This window comes from Euprymna scolopes, chromosome 15, assembly GCF_053919585.1.
Source record: "Euprymna scolopes isolate OS-2025 chromosome 15, ASM5391958v1, whole genome shotgun sequence".
In the NCBI taxonomy this organism is placed as follows: domain Eukaryota; kingdom Metazoa; phylum Mollusca; class Cephalopoda; order Sepiida; family Sepiolidae; genus Euprymna; species Euprymna scolopes.
The window spans coordinates 70273858-70295472 of NC_136496.1; the positions used below are offsets into that span (position 1 = coordinate 70273858).

General features: G+C 34.5%; 1 protein-coding gene across 2 annotated transcripts in view; it reads left to right on the forward strand.

Annotated features, from left to right (window-relative positions):
• Window positions 1-21615, forward strand: part of LOC145293877 (uncharacterized) — a 34718-nt gene that overhangs the window by 10466 nt on the left and 2637 nt on the right. The window contains exons 3-6 of one of the 2 annotated variants that reach the window (XM_080140630.1): window positions 1156-1213; window positions 7772-7983; window positions 16387-16538; window positions 20277-20514. In XM_080140630.1, the coding sequence (XP_079996756.1) occupies window positions 1156-1213; window positions 7772-7983; window positions 16387-16538; window positions 20277-20514 (660 nt within the window). The remainder of the gene's footprint in view (window positions 1-1155; window positions 1214-7771; window positions 7984-16386; window positions 16539-20276; window positions 20515-21615) is intronic. The other variant, XM_080140631.1, reaches the window with a different exon arrangement.

Sequence of the window (21615 nt, forward strand, 5' to 3'; positions counted from 1 at the left end):
CAGCATAATCACGTTGACACACCAGTTCCTGTTAGATCACCGAAGTTAAGCAACATTGAGCCTTGTCAGTACTAAAATGGGTGACCATTTGGGAATTCCATATGCTCTCTTCTTTTCTCTGCATTGTTTCCAGTTGTCTAGCACTTCTCCTTGCCATTAGACTCAAGCAGTGCCGATTCAGGAGAGGTGTGGTTTGGACGGCGCAACTCTTGACACACAATTACACATACAGCTACCCTGACAAGGGGTATCCATTGTCTCTTGAGACTGAACAGAGGCATCATCTTCAAATCACAACAAATTATCATCAACACAAGGCAGACATTCTTATTATATTAAATTCTACAATATTGACTATATGTAATTCGTTTAATTAATAAAAGAGAGAGAGAATGACACCACAATCATAAAACTATTTAATCCATAGCCGAGATGGAAAGAAAATGAAGGGGTGGGGGATATAGTAAGCAGAAATGATTTATTTGGATTATTCAGATTACTGAATTTTACCTAGCACTTTATCCATTGCATAGAGAGACATGATATGAGAATGATACAATCGGTGTGTAATGTGATTCTTAAAAACAGACTTAGATCTGATGACCTTAGAGGAAGATTAAATTTGAACAGTATTGGCAGATGTGTAAAAAAAACAAAAAAAAAAAAAAACAAAAAAACACAGGAGACTTGGTGTGGTCATATTGAAAGAATGGATGAGAGCTATTGAGTTACTAGATGTAGATCAGTTGAGGTAGCAGGGTCTGTTCGCAGGGGAAGGCCAATGAAAATATGTGAGAAAATGATAAGCATGGATTTGGGATAAAGAGGGATAAATAAAGACCTGGCCAAAGATAGGATAGTTTGGAAATCAATTTTTTAAATCCACTCAACACATGCCAACATATAAAATGAATGTTGAACCAATTATTATTATTATTATTATTATTATTATTATTATTATTATTAACATTCTAACAAAGCTGATATGAAATCATAAAAGTAATTTTATACATAGGTTTAAAAATGAAATAATACATTCTTTTTTTTTTCTGATCTTTTTAAATAATTTAAAACTGAATTCAAACAAATAAAAATTATGTAAAATTGTTTAAAAATGCTTGAAGTCTGAAATATTTTTTTCTTTTTTACATTCAGATAACTGATTTGAAAGCATCTCATTCGGAGAATTTGAAAGATGTCGGCCATCCAAATGGTAAGTGGTATTGGACAAAGTCATTTCTTTCAATTTTCTAAACCTCAAGGATTGGACATTTTTTAATTGCATTCATATCTTGATCAAAACCAGTCTAACATGAATTTTATTTTTTCATTAAAAGACCACAGTATATTTATTATTTCAATATTTTTGAATGGAATTTAATAATTTAGGACGAATACTATTCAAAGGTACTTTTGTATTTTAAGGTTCCAAACTAACCCTAAGACTTTGACTAGCAATGATAATTCCATTCAAAGTTTCATTTCTATATTTCTTAGGCATTTTAATTTGTTGTAAAATGAACAGTGATGAAATTATTTTTCAGAATCTCAGAATTTGTCAGTCTAAGTCATACCCCTTAACTGTTGAGATCCCTAAAGTTTTCTAATCTAATCGTTTCTCCCCTTGAACAGCTAGACTTGGGGATTCCCTTCCCACTACCTGCTTCCCTGACTGTACTGATTGTGCAAAGTTCAAATGTAACGTAAACTAATATCTTGTTAATCTTACCTAAGCATGGTCCCAAATAGTAGCTTTCGACCTTCTTCAGGTGTATTTCATTGGTAAATGCTGGAAATAATGTTTTTGTACTTTTCTAAACAATAGTCGTTAGAATTCAACGCATGTTTATCAAACAGAGTGTTGTGTTGTACTAATTCAGGTCCATACAGATTTGATATATGTTTATTTCATATATTTCATTGTTTGATATATTTTTGAAACATGAAATCAAAAATATATTGACAACTTTAACACATTCGCTGCCAGCTATAGCTTTATTAAATTTGTCCTTGCCATGCTATTTTTCTGTAATTTCTAAAACACCAAAGCCAACAAATGATGCATATGAATATAATATGAAATATATATTAAATTTGTATTTATTTTTAAAGGAATTTCACAAGCCATTTTTACTAAAGGAATTGTCAGTTTTTATCAGTTTGTATATTTTTTCTTTAATAAAAATAACTCAAATCAGCTTTTAGTTATAGTGAATTATTCAACTTATAACTTATATACGTATTCGCTAGAAGAAAGTATAATATATGGCAGGAGCCAAATACGAGATAACTTTTTAAAGTGCTATTTAATATGTGTTATTTTGAGATGCCAGTTCAAGTTAAAGACAGTTATCGTACGTGCCGAGCGAGCATTGACTAACAAAAAAAAAAAAAGAATTTCATTACAACGAATTTACTCGTAGCGGACGAGACCAAGCAACTGTCACAGTATCAAAATACTCGCAGTTGGCAGCGAATGTGTTAAAAAGTTTCCCACCTGTTTGATACCCTATTTACATCATTTCAAGTCTGTAAATCAAAAATTCGTTGAGTATATAGGTTGAGTTGCCCTTACACACATACACATATTCTTTCATATATAGATATATATATATATATTAATCCTCGCGCGAAATAGGACACAAAATGTTTTAAATAGTAATAATATTACATATGTGTTATTTTGAGATGCCAGTTCAAGTTAAAGACAGTTATCGTACGTGCCAAGCACGCATTGACTAATAGAAAAAAAAAAAATTAAAAATAAAATAGTGGGCAAGGCTAAGCAAATGCCAGGATATGAGAATACTCGTAGTTGGCAGCGAATGTGTTAAATAGCGTGAGAAAATGCTGATTACATGAATTACGGATTTCGAAAAATGTAAATTTTTAGAATTAATTTCAGATTATTGAATGCTTCCAATGAATTAAATTCAGATTAAACAACAAGGAAGTTAAATAAACACTCTCTTGATGATTGTTTTAAAATGTGATAAATCAACCATGCAAAACAATGTTCTAATATACGGCTAAGACATATCTTACTTAAATTTTTAGAATTAATTTCAAATTATTGAATGCTTCAAATGAATTAAATTCAGATTAAACAACAAGGAAGTTAAATAAACACTCTCTTGATGATTGTTTTAAAATGTGATAAATCAACCATGCAAAACAATGTTCTAATATACGGCTAAGACATATCTTACTTAAATTTTTAGAATTAATTTCAAATTATTGAATGCTTCAAATGAATTAAATTCAGATTAAACAACAAGGAAGTTAAATAAACACTCTCTTGATGATTGTTTTAAAATGTGATAAACCGTGCAAAACAATGCTCTAACCCGACGGCTAAGACATATCTTACTGAATAGTTTTGTACTATTTGCTTTTACCTGTCTTTTTCTGCCAATGTGTGTTACTTACGGGAATCGTTCCAAAATTAGTTATAAAATTAAAACTTTTTTTTTAAACTGAACATGTTGAATAGCTATGTAGACGAGAGAGGTACCATTAAAACAAGCGACCTTTTGTACTCCAAAATTTATTGTTTTACTTAGTCATTACCATTCTCAATGCACTTTTGCAAGTACAATTTTTTTTATTAGAAAAGGATGCACGTCACAGACTTTTGTAGTACATATACTACTAGTCTCTCCCTCTTGGATAGGGTCCAACATGAGTCTTCACTCTAATAGGTTTCACTTTCTCAACTAAACTTTAATCCCTGTCCTATCACCACAATCTTGCATCTCTGTTTGTTTTACAAGTATTTTAACGGAATGTACTCTGATAAAATTGTTGCACTTGTGTCCCCTCGACGTACATATCCCCGACAAACACATGTTCGCTGCTGGTCAAAGGACTGGCTGTCCATAACTATCTTAGCCGCTATCATACATGATCTGCGTTCATCCAGAACACTGTTTGTTCTATTGGAGGAGCCAACTCGATCCATTCTGAGTGAATGTAGCCAAAGTCCAAAAAAATTAAGTCAACCTCAAGAGACCTGCTCTATGGAAAATTTGGATCTACTTACTAGCTAAAATTGAAGCCATCTTTTTTCGTCTGTTCTCAAGAGATATTTCAATTTGTACTTATGGTTTTTCGATATTATTCGATGATTGATGAAAGAAATGTTTTTACCATGCCGCACACATCACACCTCACCATCGAACTCTCCAGTAATACATCTGTTTTCTTTCATCATCTTTCATCATCTATGAAATGAAGTTTTTTTGTGTTGCCTTCACTGTACTTCATGTCTCATGTTTATTATCAATTCTCATCATGCATTGCACCTCACACCACACAAATCACACCTTGTACATCACATCACACCACACTATACACCTTACACAGCAAACATCACACATAACACCTTACACATCACACCTTAGTGTAGTAGCAAGTCCTGGGAGCATCAACCTGAAAGAACAGTTGGAAATGACTTATATACTATACATTACGACCATGTAATACATACAACCATATACCTTGAAAATGCTGCTGTCAAACCTGACATAGTTATATGGAATGAGTGGCAACCTTGGTTGAAGTGAGTGTCCCTAATTATGGAAATCTGAACAGAGCTGAAAGAGAGAAACAGACTAAATATCAAGGTCTCATGTATGATATGAAAAAAACTCAAATCTTAGGGAAACATCAATCATACCAGTTATTATAGGTGCCACAGGGCTTATGAAGAAGAACTTGAAGTCCTACCTAACTAATATTCCTGGTGAACCAAGTGCAAAAGAGATCCAGACAATTGTGCTTAAGAGAAACATGAGGATACTAAACAGAGCTCTCGGCTAGTTTCAATAAAAAACAGGGCAATGTTGGCTTCCCCATACTCAACGTTACAATCTTCAAAGGAAGAAAATTTTTTAAAAAATCAGACCTCACACATCGTACCACACACATCACATATCGTACCACACACATCACATATCGTGCCGCACACATCACATATCGTACCACACACATCACACATCGTGCCGCACACATCACATATCGTGCCACACACATCACATATCATACCACACACATCACACATCGTGCCGCACACATCACATATCGTGCCACAAACATCACATATCATACCACACACATCACATATCATACCACACACATCACATATCGTGCCGCACACATCACATATCGTGCCGCACACATCACATATCGTGCCGCACACATCACATATCATAACACACATCACATATCGTGCGACAGACATCACATATCGTGCCACACACATCACACATCGTGCCACACACATCACATGTCGTGCGATAGACATCACATATCGTGTCACACACATCACACATCGTGCCACACACATCACATATCGTGCCGCACGCATCACATGTCGTGCCACACACATCACATGATGTGCCACACACATCACATATCGTGCCACACACATCACGTGTCGTGCCGCACACATCACTTATCGTACCGCACACATCACATACCGTGCCGCACGCATCACATGTCGTGCCACACACATCACATGATGTGCCACACACATCACATATCATACCACACACATCACGTGTCGTGCCGCACACATCACTTATCGTGCCGCACACATCACATATCGTGCCGCACGCATCACATGTCGTGCCACACACATCACATGATGTGCCACACACATCACATATCATACCACACACATCACGTGTCGTGCCGCACACATCACATGTCCTGCCGCACACATCACATGTCCTGCCGCACACATCACATGTCCTGCCGCACGCATCACATATCGTGCCGCACGCATCACATATCGTGCCGCACACATCACATGTCGTGCCGCACACATCACATATCATGCCACACACATCACATATCGTACCACACACATCACATATCATACCACACACATCACATATCATACCACACACATCACATATCATACCACACACATCACATATCATGCCACACACGGCATATATCATACCACACACATCACATATCATACCACACACATCACATATCATGCCGCACACATCACATATCGTGCCACACACATCACATATCATACCACACGCATCACATATCGTGCCGCACACATCACATATCGTGCCGCACACAACATGGCTCACAACTTACACATTACACATCACATCTATGTCTTATCTTTCCTTGTAGATTCTTCTATAAAACTTATTTCATCTTTGTTAGTGTTGCATTCACTGTACATCATGTGTCATGTTTATTTAAAATTCCCATCTGACTGATTTAATCAATGGCCATTCAGACCTAAATAAAAATTCATTTAGTCACGAATGTGTTAAGATTTTTAAATAATTTCACTTATCCAATACTGGGTCATGAGAGTTTTACCTAACTCTTGATTCGAATTTGTTATGATGCTAAGATTGCTCCTCAATAATTGTAGCAACCTGACTCGGAATTCATGTGGAACTTTTATTGATTTCTCATTAATTTGGATCGCAGCTGTTCTTTTTTTTTTCTTTTCTTTTTTTTTGTATTTTAACTTGGCAAATTGTATTCTAAATTTCCACTCTTCCTTCACTGCAGATTCACACACCTTCACTGGATAGTCATCATTAAGCATGTTCACATATTGTCATGCTTAATAACGTCATCTATATTTAACTCACCCCAAGTGAGAAATAAAAAAAAAATGCAATGCGTAACGCAATTTTCTACTTGTTCACCAGTTTTTAAAACATCCTACAGAAAATTTTAAGTCATTTATATTATTTACAATATTTTTTACAGTTATTCACTCACTAGGAGTTCTCACACGGGTCATCATCAGAAATTGCTTACCGACTCACAAGTTTCCCCAGATTTCCAGTACTCTTCACTTCTGTCGGTAACCTTTGCAAATGAATTTACATCATTGCAACAGTTATTTGTCATTGACTTCTCGCTGACAATGACCATTGGTCTTCACTGGAATTTGGATGGCAATAAATCTCTCCAAGGTTCCAGTCCTCTTCAAACTCATCCAGGGGAGACCTGGTTAGAGCACTGTCTTTCCATCCTCTTTGACTATTTAGTGTGGCGCCAGTCAATGCCAACACTACATTTTTTTTTTGGGGGGGGGGTAAAAAAAATATTGTAAACAATATAAATGACTTAAAATTTTCTGTAGGATGTTTTAAAAACTTGTGAACATGTAGAAAATTGCGTTACGCATTGCATTTTTTTGTTATTCTTATTATCTATATATTAATAACGTGTGTGTTCTTTTGTGTGTCACGCTTACATCCGGGTCATTTAATTGTTATGTTCTTTTATTTCTTGTTATAAATAATTTTACCAAGAATTCTTCATAAGTTTTGGTTTCGATTTCGATTATGGCTGAAGGAACTCAAGTTATATATATGCATATATTCTTTTCATAAGTTTTTCTTTCTGTTTCGATTCAAGCTAATTCAACCAAGTCCTATGGATATATTTTTTTTATTTTTGAAATTGCAACTTTATAATATATAAAAATCTATAGAACATTAACTCTATAATAATATGTATGAAATTTGCAAGAATTAAAATATCATATTTAAGCGTACTTTATAACTGGGCTTTACCGGGCGTTCGTGCAAGCTTAGATAAATACTTTTGCAGTTTAAACAAAAAGGCTACAATAATATCGGAATGTATTTACACTGAACATCTACAGAATGACAACATCAGTATATTAGATGTGAATGAGTCCCCTGTCAAATTTCCACAGTTCCTGCTAGTTATTATTATTTTTATTATTATTATTAGTGTTATTTTTTTTCAGAGACAAGTAAATTGGCTGAAAGAAATGATCAAATAGGCACAAGAGGCGAACAAATGGCTGAGAGACATGGACAGATGGCAGCAAGGAGTGAACGGATGTCCGAGAGGCGTGAACAACTGTCTGAAAGATGTGACCAAATGGCCGAAACAAGTGAAGGCATCCCTTCCAGGTTTAATTGGATTCTGAAACTGAAAAACCCTTCATTAAAAAAGGTAAAAAAAAAAATGTTTCGATTGTTTATGAAAAATAACTTTGCAAATAGTCAATATTTTGACTTATGCGAGCGACTATTCTCATCTTGAGTGTTATTTTCACATTTCAAAGCACGTAACCTTTGACCCTCTTCAAGTGTGTCTTGTTCCTATTTACAATACCTCCCCGTGGGACAGAGTTAGACACCAGGGTCGTTTTTTTAACGTGGAGAAAAGGAACAAAAATTCAAAATTGTCTCAGTCGTGAAGGATTTCTCCACTGACAGAGAACAAGAAATTGAAGTGCAGCATCTGAAGAACAGATACTACACTGTGATCTTGGCCAAAAACTCAAGGAATCTTTCTGTCACACTATATATATTAGTGTTAGGATGATTAATCAGAATTAGAAAAATTGGAACTTTTGGGGTATCAAAATCGGAAAAAAAACAAAAAAAACTGAGCTTCATTTTTTTATTACAAAAACGATTCTTTGAAAATGTTTTTCTTGAGACTAAAAATGAGATAAACATATTTATTAGAAGATTATTCATTTTCAATATAAAAAAAAATGGTCAAATACTGCTGGTGATGAATCCCATTCTCAACTGTAGCATTGACTCTCAAGTCTAATTTATTTTTTATTGTTGAACTATTATAAGCAAAGTTGCTTATTCCTTTATCACATTTGTTTTCACACCTACTAAGTATGACGTCTTTATGATACTTCTCAAAGAGTTTACAGTTTAATATTAAACGATCTAAACTGTTGGATGTTTTAATTTATTTCTTTGGTGTCATTTGAACTTTCCCATTGTCTGATGACCGCATCTCGCAATGAATTTATCAAAATCTTGGATAAAATGCATTTAGAATTTTGTCAAATAAAAAAAGAAAGTCTATTTACATTTAAAAGAAACCCCTTCTAAAATATGATATTCTACATTTTTAAGCAATTATGAGTGAACACACGGTAAAAAAAAAAACAATTATTTTTAGAATTTATAGTGAGTTAGTTGCACATATAAGTTTTATGCAAAATATTTCTCGTTTCAGGCCATTCTAACTTTTAGGATAGTTAACTAAATTTTTTACCACTTGTATTTTTCTAAGTCCGAACGGTAAAGTTGTATTATAATAATGAATCGCTTTATTTTTCGTACTACCACTCAGACTTATGATTAGTAGTAAGGGGACGTATCTTTAATGACTTTTATAACGATGACATATTTTTTTACTAAAGGTTGATCAGGAACATTAATATGGCAAGATTTAAAACAAACAAAATTGATTACATGTTCTTAAAACACTTTCTAGTCCAAAAGATGTGATGATTTTACGTTAAATTTATACAGAATGCTGATTTTTGTTGTTTTATTTCATTTTTACCGCTTACAAGTTTTTTCAGGCTTAAAAATGGAGAATTTTAATTTTTTTGTGTGTGTAAATTATCATAATATGCAGAGTGATAATAATACTGATGATATAATAATAAAAAATTAAAATTGAAAAAAATGATGAAAAAGAAAAAAAAAAAAAAAAGCACTAATATTGTCATAAAACTGTCGCATTTATAAATTACTAACCTGGGTGCCCCTGTGTTGCTGAGCAAAAAAAAAAAAAAAAAAAAAAAAAAATGATAGTAGGTAGGCAGGCTCGAACCCATACCGCGAAGGAGGAAAAGAATGTGGAAAAAAAAAAATGTGATGTCTTTGCTGTTGCGCCCATTGCCAAACTGGAAGTGACCTAAGTTTAAATAAGGGTAATCAATCGAAAAGAGAGCATGACTTTCGAAAATATTGACAAAAAAAAGTGACCCCTCCTATAAAAAATTGCCCAGTTGAGGGTGAAGGAATTGATGTTTTTTGGCCAATTTTTCGATATTTATCATCCGAATGGTCGAGCTTCAAAGCAATACCGATCTTGTGAAAATCCGTCACCTCTATCGAAAGTTTTAGGTGGACATGCATACATAAATACATTTAAACAGACAGGTGAGATTTATATTATGGACTAGCGAGGGGGGGTACACGGCGTTGCCCAGGTGTTTGGAGGTGTGTGTGGTTTTGGGTAAATCAAAACTCCGGGGTGGGGGGTAAAATAAAAAAAAGTTTTGGTAGGTAAGTATGCAGATCGAACCCGAATTCTTGAGGCAAAGTTGGAAATTAAAGTGTGAAAAAAAAAACGTGCGACGTTAACCATTGGGCCACTGCGAAATACTAACAGAAACACGTTTGAATTTATTTATTTAAGTATTAAAAACAGAATTGACACGTGGCCGCAATAAAAGTTAACTCTGCTGCTTCTATTTGACCTCATTAATGCCAGCTCCCCATTCCCAAGATGTTGGGGAGGGGGAAACCAACTCCCAATTGTCCAGATTGAATGGCAATTGCCTGATATAAGGAGTTTGGCCCCACATTGATCAAAGCTGATTGCTTTCTGGACGTTTCGGCAAAAACCGAGAACACGACCCGTTTGAATTTAGTTTTACTGTATTTATACTAAAAAGCAGAACAAACAGGGGACAGAGCGAAATAGTGCGAATCTTATAAAAGTCAATGTAAATAAATCTAGACGTGACACGCGTTCGCAAATCTTCAATATTATTATGTAGGGGGTATACGAACACTTCTAAGCGATAGTAACCCCCTCCCCCCCACTGAGGACAGAGTGAAATAGCGTGAATCTCAAAAGTCAATGTAAATAAATCTAGAGGCGACCCCGCGTTCCCAAATCCTAGATATTATTATCTAGGGGCTATATAAACAATTCTAAGCGATAGTACCCCCCCTCCCCCTCCCCAGGAGCGTCGGCGAAAAAGCCTTTTCAAGACATACAAAAAATCTGTGCGCGCATTTGCATTTTATATAGATTATACCGGGAAAATGGTTAACAATGAAATAAAAACAATTTTGTCAAGAAAAAAAGACCTACATTTATTGAGACTATCTTTACTATTATATAAAAGGAACTTTGTGTGTGTCTATATATGATTTTGTTCCCTATGGACTGGAAAACAGCTGGGCCGATTTTTTTTTTATGAAATTGCTCACAAAGGTACTTTATCTGCCTGACAGTGTTCTTAGATAGATTTTGTATCAGAATATTTTCGATAAGTATCGATAATGGAAATAATCCGATGAAAGAAGGAACAAGCGATTTTAATCAAAGTTAACACCTTACACAGCCTAACATCACAAGTGCATTTGAGAAATTTTGTTACCACACAAGTCAAAAGGCTCAACATATCAAATCAACAGTAATTTTTTTATATATGACAGAAGCGCATTCGAAATGAATGTTTCTGCTTAAAGCACAATTGAAGCATGATACTTGACTTTTGCATTTTAAACTTTAATGCAAGCGATTATATATAAAAAATAATTTTATAAAATTAACAGTAGGTTCTCTACAGTGCAATGTAGACTACTATGTATAATGGACTAAGTCGCTGCGGGAAGGCATGTAAAGCTTCCTCCCTGTGCACCGCGATGGGTCCCTAACTAGAGCAGACAATCAATCAATTTGATTGAAAAATTTCACCAATTTTGATGACAATAAAAAATATAGGAATGAGAAACATCCATTTATCATCATTCAATCCCAGACAACGTCAGGTCTCCTTGTTAATAAAATATAAATTTAAGAAGATTTATTTAACAATTTAAAGTGCGAGGTTAATGTAAAATGAGCTACTTTTTCTGAAACATTCTAGCATTTTAGAGTAATTAACAAAACAATTATTTTTCTTTAGGAGATGAATTCAATGTGCTTAGTTTTTGAAGTATGGGTTACTTTTTTTAAGTGATTACATATGGTTTTACAAACAAAAAAATCTAACTTAAGTTTAATGGTAAAAATTTAGTGAACATCTCTAAAAAAAATTAGAACAGTCCTGAAATGGTAATCATTCTACATTAAATTTATATGAGAAATTAGCCTGGGTGCCCGACATTGCCTGGATGTTTGGAGGTGTGTGTTGAGCAAAAAAAAAAAAAAAAAAAGAAAAGAAAAAAATCGTGGTAGTAGGCAGGCAGGCTCGAACCCGTACCATGAAGGAGGAAAGAAATGTGAAAAAGAAAAGTGACATCTTTGCTGTTGCACCCATCACCAAACCGGAAGTGACAAAGATTTAAATTAAGGCTAGTCAATCGAAAAGAGGGGATGACTTTCGAAAAAAGCGACCCCTCCCCTCCTTGTAGAAAAGTGCCCAATTGCTGTTGAAGGAATTAATGTTTTTAGCCAATTTTTCGATTTTTGTCATTCGAAGAGGCGAGCTTCAGATCGATACTGATCTCGTGAAAATCCGTCGCCTCTGTCAAAAGTTTTAGGCAGACATACATACATTTAAACAGACAGGTGAGATTTATATTATAGACTGGGGGGGGGGTACCTGGCGTTGCCCGGGTGTTTGTAGACGTATGTGTTTTTGGGTAAATGAAAAGAAAAATCGTTAGTTGTTTTTAAAAAAAAAAAAATGAAGCCTTGACGCGCAGTTGGAAAATAGTAAAGTGCAAAAAAAAAACGTGCGACCTGGCAGGTGCCTGTTTGTGACGAGTTAATGTCGTGAACTTTGAGTGCGGGACAGTGTTGTATTTACCGCAAGTCTGTTGGCTTTTTTTTTTTTTTTATACGAAAAAGCTTAATGCACACGTGGCGATCGTAAGTAATAGCTATTCAGCAGTTAACATTTTCTGCGGGAAAGTTTTTAATGAGGTCAATAACCCGGTTTGTTTTTACCTAACTTTGGGGAAAACCAGCTCCTCGTTTATTAGGGGGGAGTGTCTCGTCTCAAAATGAAAGCAACAGTCTGATATGACGATAAGCCGACATTGACCAAACGTTAAATCGCTTTCTAAAGACCACTGGCCATGGGCCAGTTGTTTGAATAGAGTTTTGCTTTTATTTATACTGAAAAGCGAAAGTAACACGTGCCGATCCCGAAAATGTCAAATATTTAACGTTTCAAAGTCAGGCAAATTAAAGAGAGGTGATCACTGTTGTTAAGTCGTAGATATTATCATTTAGATGTGATATAAAAAGTTTTAAAAATGAGCGACGACCTCAAGAATCCGCTGGAAAAAAGCCTTTTGAAGACATACACAAAAAGCGAACATTCATACACACATTTTTGCTTTTATATATGTAGCCTGGGTGCCTGCCGTTGCCCGGGTGTTTGGCGGTGTGTGTTGAGCAAAAAAAAAAAAATTGTAGTAGACAGACAAGCTCGAACCCGTGACGTGAAGGTAGAAAAGAAAGTGGAGGTGTGTGTAAGGGTGTGGGTTGAGCACAAAAAAAAAAAAAAAAAAAAAAAAAAAAAAAAAAAAAAAAGGAAAATTGCGAGGGTGGGGGAATAGTGGTAGTAGACAGGCAGACTTAAACCCGTACCGTGAAAGCATTGCATGTACCTTCTGGGAAGATTGGGCGTGGGGCCAGCACCCTCACCCCGAAAAAAGAACTCAGCGCTACAAAACATCTACAAAGTTGTAAGATAGCTTATGCCCGTCTATGGGCTCAAGGCTATGGATGGATGGATTGGTTTTACTTGAAATTGAATATTTCGAATTTCACTATTATAACTAAAAAGTGCTTATATATATATATATATATATATATATATATATATATATATATATATATATATATATATATATAAAATTATCTATATTTTGAAAATTGGGTTGAAAATTTATTCTATTATTATTTCAATTATTCTTGGCCAAAACATAACATGTATACAGAAAAGGAATGTAGTAATACACATTAAAAATGTTTTTTTTTATATTAACTAAATAAATCATTTATAGTTAGACTGTATGAGATTTACTATTTAACTGCACAGAAGTTGATAGCATTTAGGACCCATGGCATAGTGGATAAAATACTTGGTGAAATTCAGTAGTAAAGTTAAACTCTTCTGGAGGTAGAATCTTCAATTCTTAAGGTAAGCGACACTCAAAATACAATTGCAAATTAATTAGGACTTCTACCGAGTCATGGCTGACTGAATGAGAACCTGCTATTCGCGTGGATTAAATAAAGAGTTCCATTTGAAATTTCGTGCGGATTACAGAGTTTAACAAGATATACCTGAAGAAGGTCGGAGTGACATCGACCGAAACGTACAAATAACACTCAAGATGAGAACAGTAGTTCAAAGGATTCAAATAATATGAATAATCACGCCTCATCTCAAAAATTCAGAAACAAATTGACAAGATTTATTCATTTTAATGAAAAACAAAATCGTACTAAAATGACCTAATTATCTTTATTTGATACTTTAATAGCCTTTAATTCAGTAGTGATCAATCGTTAATGATTTGCAAACGTTCTGCCTCTCATGTTATCTTCAGATTAAAAAAAAATCTGTTGCTGCTCCGTTTTAAATTTGAATTTTCAAATATCACAGCAAGTTCTCAATTGGTTTCAAATCCAGTGACTGACTTGACTGTTGCAACATTATTTACAACCACTTATTCATAGATGTTGCTGTATGCTGATGATGAGTATTCTGTTTGGAAAATCCAATCAGCAAGTAGTTTGATAATAATTCCTACCCGGACAAAGTATGTTCTGAAAGAAACCGAATCAAATTAAATTTCTTAAAATTCTTTTTAACAGCGTGTTGCAATGCTCCACAAGAAGAAACTGACAAAACAGAATCAAATATTGATTTTGTATAAAGCTATTGATGACAAAAAAAAGTAATAGACTGACTTTACTTTATCTATTAGAAGAAGAAGATTTATAAATGTTACTAGTATAAGAAGAGTTAAATATTATGATCCTTATATTTAAATTTGGAAAGCGTTTTCTTTTCCCAATGTTTTAATTGTTTATGATACCACATGGTCCCTCGCTCGACAATAATCACCGATTCCAATGTTGTGTGCCAGTATTCTTCTCCTTCATTTTCTCTTCTCATTCTGGCCATGTTGTTTCCCGTGCATTTGCGACTGTGTAATATACCCATATTTAACCGATAAACTCTTAAACTACTGGTCATATAACACTGAGTAATCATACACAAAGTGGTTTATACCAAGTAAAATCTTTGTTTGGATGGATGAATAATGTGTACAGAAGTCGGCAAGTTGAAATATAAAATGTTCATTTCAAGTTGCCGGTATATTTTTATTAGTTTGCACATGCGTAAAACTAATCATAGCTAAAAGTGGTTTAATTTTTAAACTTTCTTATTTGTCTGTCGGGTGAACTCAAACGGAACGCAGCTGGAGCGCTAAATGTTTTGGTTTCGATTCTAGCTGATGGCACCCAATTTCTTTTTCTTTTTTTTTTTTACTTTTGAAATAAGTACGATATATTAGTCACAATATAATATCTAATAAAGAATTAGCTCTATAATAATAATTACATAATGTGCATGAATTAATATATATTTAAACGTATCTCAGGAGCAACAAGGTCGGGCACCCCCTTCCTTCGCTAGTAAACGAATGAAATAAAACAAAAAAGCACAAATTCTGCAAATATTAGTTGCACTCTGGGTGTGTGTGTGTGTGTGTGACACCATCGACCCTTTACACACTAATGGCCACATCTACATCTACTGTCGAGGCTGTGTCAGTTGTTTGATCATTTCAGTTCCCCTTCACCTCTCAGCTACAGGTCCTGGATATGACCTTAAACTATATCCAGTGGTGAGGCTCCAGCTTGCGGGCTTTGGGGAGTGTGGAGCCACCCTTTAATTTACCATTGCTCCCAGGTCCACTCTGACCCAGAGTGGTAGTACCTGTTAGGGTCCCAATTATGGGTTAAATAGAAACCGACTTGAAAACAACAAATATATTCTATTAAAAAAATTTTCTTCAAAATCTTTGGATTCAGCATTAAATAATCCGAAAAGGGTTGATATGCCGTAAAACAAAAACAACCAACCAACATCTAAGCTACAATTTGCCCTTGACTGTCTTCAACTCATAACTCTCCTCAACTCTATTGTCAATCACTGCAAACTCAAGATTGTCCTCCAACTCTTGCTAACTGTCGCAAAACTCCTTGACACTCCTAAAACTGCTCATAAATTAACTCTAAACATATTGACCTCCATTATTCAGTCCCTATGTTCCTGTTACTGTCCCATCTTGATGAATTATCCCAAGTCAGCTTCCTTTTGTGTTCCTTTGTGAACAATTTCCTATCTATTGTTCTGCTGATAAATCCATTTGCCCTTTCTTTTGTCACTTTTTGCTTTCTCTTCCACTTCCCAACACTTAAGACGGTGATAACAAATAAACAATAGACTGACTTTACTTTATCTATTAGAAGAAAAAGATCTATAAATGTTATTAGTTTAAGAATATTTAAATATGATTCTCATATTTAAATTTGAAAACATTTTATTTTATTTATTTTTTTTCAATGTTTTAATTGTTTATTTTGAAATTTCTTGATCAGGCAAATAACGGAGACTTGAAGACCTCTGATAACCATGGCAACAAGAGAGAAGCTTCCGCCACTGTGACCAGCGCCGAACAAGAGGAACAACATCCGTCCAAAATCTTGCGCAGATACTTTGAAGGCAAAAATTGTAAACAACGAGAGAACAGGTAAACTCGCTAGTATAATAGTTTTGCCATATTTCAGATGCGATTGGACAGCTTTCTGTGATTGGCGGAAGAAACCCAAGCGGCAAAAGATATCGGACTGAATTAACTTCTGGAAATGCTGATTTTATTTGTTTCCAAAATATCACCTAAAAGTTTATTTTAAACAATAATTTTCTATTTTGATTTTGGCGACCAGCACTCCAATTCAGATGACAGCTGAAAGGGACGTTTAGAATTAAACCATATCTGATACCATGTTATGCCTTACATAAATTTTGTAATGTTATTTGAACGTATTCTAATGGTCAAATTATTTAGTCAAAATAAAAACAGTTACAATTTCTATTCAACGCAGGTATTATGCCCTGTTTGATTTTGGAGGATGGGGACGGTAGAATGCCATTTTTTTTTTTTTTTTGACAAAAATCTTTTCTTCCTCTTAGCTAGATTCTTCCACCAAAATACTGCATTCACTCTATGGCTTTAAACCTACTTAAAAAATCTTTAATGGTTTCGGTGTAATTTTATTTACAAATGAATATATGTACAAGAATGATGATGGGCAGGGGGGGGGGGATGTCTATAAAGAACCAAACAGAATGCTAGGCAGGTTAGTAAGTTCTCCTAACTCTAACAGTCAACCAATTTGGGTAACTGGCTTGGAATGGCCCAACTGTACTCTTACTACTATCATACATACTCCTTAAGATTAGCATTGTCAGCAAATAAAAGATAATTATAAATTCAATTAGTCTTGGAAAAAATATATTTTGCCATTAAAACCTCAAAACACATTTACTGACAAAGACGGCAAAATATAGTGTTTGTCGGATCAAGGAGAGTAGAAAGTGGACATTGGATTTACTGTCGACAACCATGCAACTCTTCTTGCTCCCTTTATTTTGTCTTTAAGTCTGTCATGCCGCTGCTTGCTCCAAGCTAACATAGTCTAGGCAATTTCTGAAATGACCTTTCCCTGTTGACTGCAGTTGTTGTTGTTTGTCAATATACAGTTCTAGGAGGTTCACTCTCCCAAGCTTTGCCTTTTCCCTTTCAGAAAGGGTTAGCTTATTGTTAATCACCTGAGGCACCCCTACCAAGGAATACTGACAGGATTGCTCAGGCATTTATTGCTCTTCCTGTAGGTCGCTACCCCTTCAGTCCCTCTTTCCAGCTCTTGTGTTGCATTTTCCTATGGGGGGTGGGGGGGGGGAGTAGATAAATTTGTCCATGAACAAAGTTTCTGACAATGGGAGACCAATTGCTGTTTTCTGGCTCCGAATCTATCCATTTCACATTTTTTTTTACCTTGAAGTAGTTCTAACTTTTCATATAAATGAGTACATTGTAGTTGTGATAGGAACAAGATTTGATAATTTTGTGTTGTTGAAACTATGGTTTAAATTGAAATATGCTATTATTCATCTTTGTGTCGTATGCTGAGGTTATTCGTTTCATGAATGACTTGCAACTTCTGTCTGTTGCCATTTTGCTTGTGCCGCACATACTAAGATCAGCTTGTTAACAACTGATTCTATCTGTGTCTTAGTAAACTACCATAATTTTAGGCCATTGTTGATAACAATGTAGAACAATCTTTGGAGTGTTTCAAGGGACTGACAGTGGGTGACATGGGCGTACCAGTTGAGATAGCGTTGTGTGGTGCGCTTTCTCATAAAAAAAACCTTTACAGTGATCCCAGCAATTTTCTCCAGCCAACGCTGTTAAAAATCTTTCGATATTTGTTTGCATTAACTTCTAGCATAAGTAACAGATTAAAGATATTCCAGCTTGCCTAGAATTTTTAAAAACACTGTTTTTGTTAAAAATGTTTCATGGTTTATTTAATTCACTAGCGAGGGGCGCTTGGCCTTGCCTGGTCATAAAATGCGTTTAAATATATTTTAATTTATGCAGATTTCATATTTATTATTACAGAACCAATTTTCTTTTGAATATTATATATATAATCTTTCAAGCACACTATTCCTTCCCACTTGCCTTTAAAATCAGCATTCAAAAATTCCCATGTCATAAACATCTATTATATTATCTCCAAGTTCAAGGGAGGTCATTCATATGGCCTTACATCGATACTGAAGTTTTAGAGGAAACGATGGTTAGGGAATTTGTAAGTCATCTTAGTTAAGTCTGCTGTTGTCCTAGACTAACTTTCCATTCTCCACTGATGTCATTTCTGTTACCAATTCTTTGCATGAAAAAGAATGACCTCAAAGGTTAATTTCCTGACCTTTTGCCAACCCTATATATCCTGCCTAACTTGACAACAATCTTATTCCGAACCCAAATCTGCAAATTAGTACTAGTTGGCATACACACAATGGTTAGTTGGTTGGTTGTTTTTCTTTTACGACATATCAACCCTTTTCAGGTTATTTAATGCCGAATCCAAAGATTTTGAAGAAAAATTTTTTAATAGAATATATTTGTTGCTTTCAAGTCGGTTTCTATTTAACCCATAATTGGGACCCTAACAGGTACTACCACTCCGGGTCAGAGTGGACCTGGGAGCAGTGACAATTAAAGGGTGGCTCCACACTCCCCAAAGCCCGCAAGCTGGAGCCTCATCACTGGATATAGTTTAAGGTCATATCCAGGACCAACACAATGCTTAACAACAGAAATGATTTCTGGATGAAACTAAACTTTAAAGTGTGGTTCATTTATGTGCCTAAACACAAGGAAAACATTTATTTTCTCACAAGCCTCTCTCATTTTAAGGAACCAGCATTTTTATAAGTGACCATGACCATTGAAGGTTTCTCACGTTTACCCGCATGTGTGTGTGGATGGGCTAAATACTAGTGATGGAATGATTCCAATATTTTTCTTGATTCCAATACAATTACTGATTTCAATTTATGAATGTCTAAATATTTGATTAAAAAAATATTTTTCCCCAATTATCATAAAAAAAACATTAAATGTACATATATTTTCCCAAATATAAAGACAGATTCGTGAAAGTCTATATTTACTGGTAGTTTAATAAATATTATTTTATTATTATTATATTATTGTTATTATTATTATTATTATTGTTATTATTGTTATTGTTATTATTATTATTGTTAGGAGTGGAAGATTTTGTTTAAGAAGAAAAAGATGATCAATGGCATCGGAAAATAGGCACAAATTTTTCCGATACCCCCAAGTTCCGATTTTCCTGATTGATTAATCATCCTAACACTACTAAATACCAATAAAAGGCACAATAAAAAGTAAAACAGAATATTTTTGGATTATTCCAACGACTCTTCTCATCTTGAATGTTATTTTCACATTGTTTTGGCTGATGTAATCTCCAACCTTCTTCAGATGTGTCTTGTCAAACATGATGGCCTCAAAGGTTAACTGATTCTTTGTCAACCCCTACATCCTGCCTAACTTGACAATGATCTCTCTATGAACAAATCTTCACATGAATACTAGTTGATATACACATCTTTAAGACATTAACAATATATGATTTAACCTTCTATATATGTAGTTTCAATATTTATTGTGACTCAAAAGTTTTTTTTTTTTTTTTTTTATCCAGTTGATGACCCATGAATGTGTCATTGGGTAAACATTATGAACAAGCGTTGTGGGGTCAGGTCTAAGATCAGACTCTTACTGCTTCCTAAATATTTGATTTTGCAACCCAAATTATTCTTCCAACATGATCATTCCAAAGATAGCTGCCATTGATGTTCACCTTTGTTCTCTTTACAGCAGTAGCGTATCAATTGTGGAACCAAGTCGGGTGGCCAAAGAGCGACATGCAAGCAAGTCATGCCTGCCTCAGACCAAGGTAACATTCCATCCAACTGCACAAGTTCCACCCACCCAACATCGGAAGCTACTGGTTGTGTCCGAACATCAGTGCAATGTGATGACAAATCTTGTAGGTCTTTGGAAGAAAGGTCAATTGTGTGACGCTGGAATTGGGAATGGTACAACAATTGTAATGGTAAGTTTTGTCCATCAGTGAATAATTCCAACAAGCCAACAATTTTGTTGGCCATTGATACTACTTTTTTTTTATAATATCACAACTAACTTATTTTATTACTAGCACGACCTGTGAAAATTCCACGGGATGAGAAATATATTGAATCAACAAATATGTTTTGATAAAGCTGATATTTTTCTGGTTAGCACAAAAAAATTGTTTTATACAGAAAAACCAATAATATGCAGCAAATATGACTTTAACATTTCTATGAAAATAGTGTCCATTGTATTTTAAATATAGAACTGACTCAGATGAGATGAATTTAGAAGTACTAATAAATGCTTAGAAAGTAATATTGTGCTACATAATTCAATACAAATAATAAAATCACATTGTAAAACACAATTTTTTATTTACTCCTTCAGTTCAGCACCTTGGCAGACAATGTTCTCTTTTTTTGTCCGATTTCTTTCAAATGTTCCCTTTTTTTTTACGTTACATTTTGCTGACTTCTTTCTTTGGCGTAAAACCACTGCACATCGAAATTATTCCTTTCTCACACCATTACGTGACGTGATATATTATTAGAGTGATAGGTACTTGTACAGTTTAATCAAGACACTAAAAAATGAAAATATCGAAGAAAAAAAAGTTTATATTGTACGTATCCGTTATGGAATAAAGTTCTCCCCCAAAAAATTTCACTTAATTTGATCAAAGTAGTATTTTTTTTACAGTGAAAAAACAATTTGTTATGATACGTAGCAAAAGGTTTGATTTATAGGAAGAAAACCTAGTATTAAAGATGGGGAGGGAGTGTCGGCACTTTAAGTTGAGTTATCTCCCCGTGGCGTTTCTAAAAATCCAAACAACAGGCTGTCATATAAACATTTTTCTGCTGTAAAAAAAAAAAAACTACTTGATCAAATTAAGTAAAAAAAATTTTTTGAGATCTTCAGCCCAAAACAGATACGTACACTATAACATTTTTTCGATATTTTCATTTTTTTAATGTCTTGGTTAAACTGTACAAGTACCGAGTGATATTTGAAAACGAGACTATATTAAAAGGAGATCCCTCTCATATTCTTGTCCAGTGTTGCCAAGTTGGCCTTT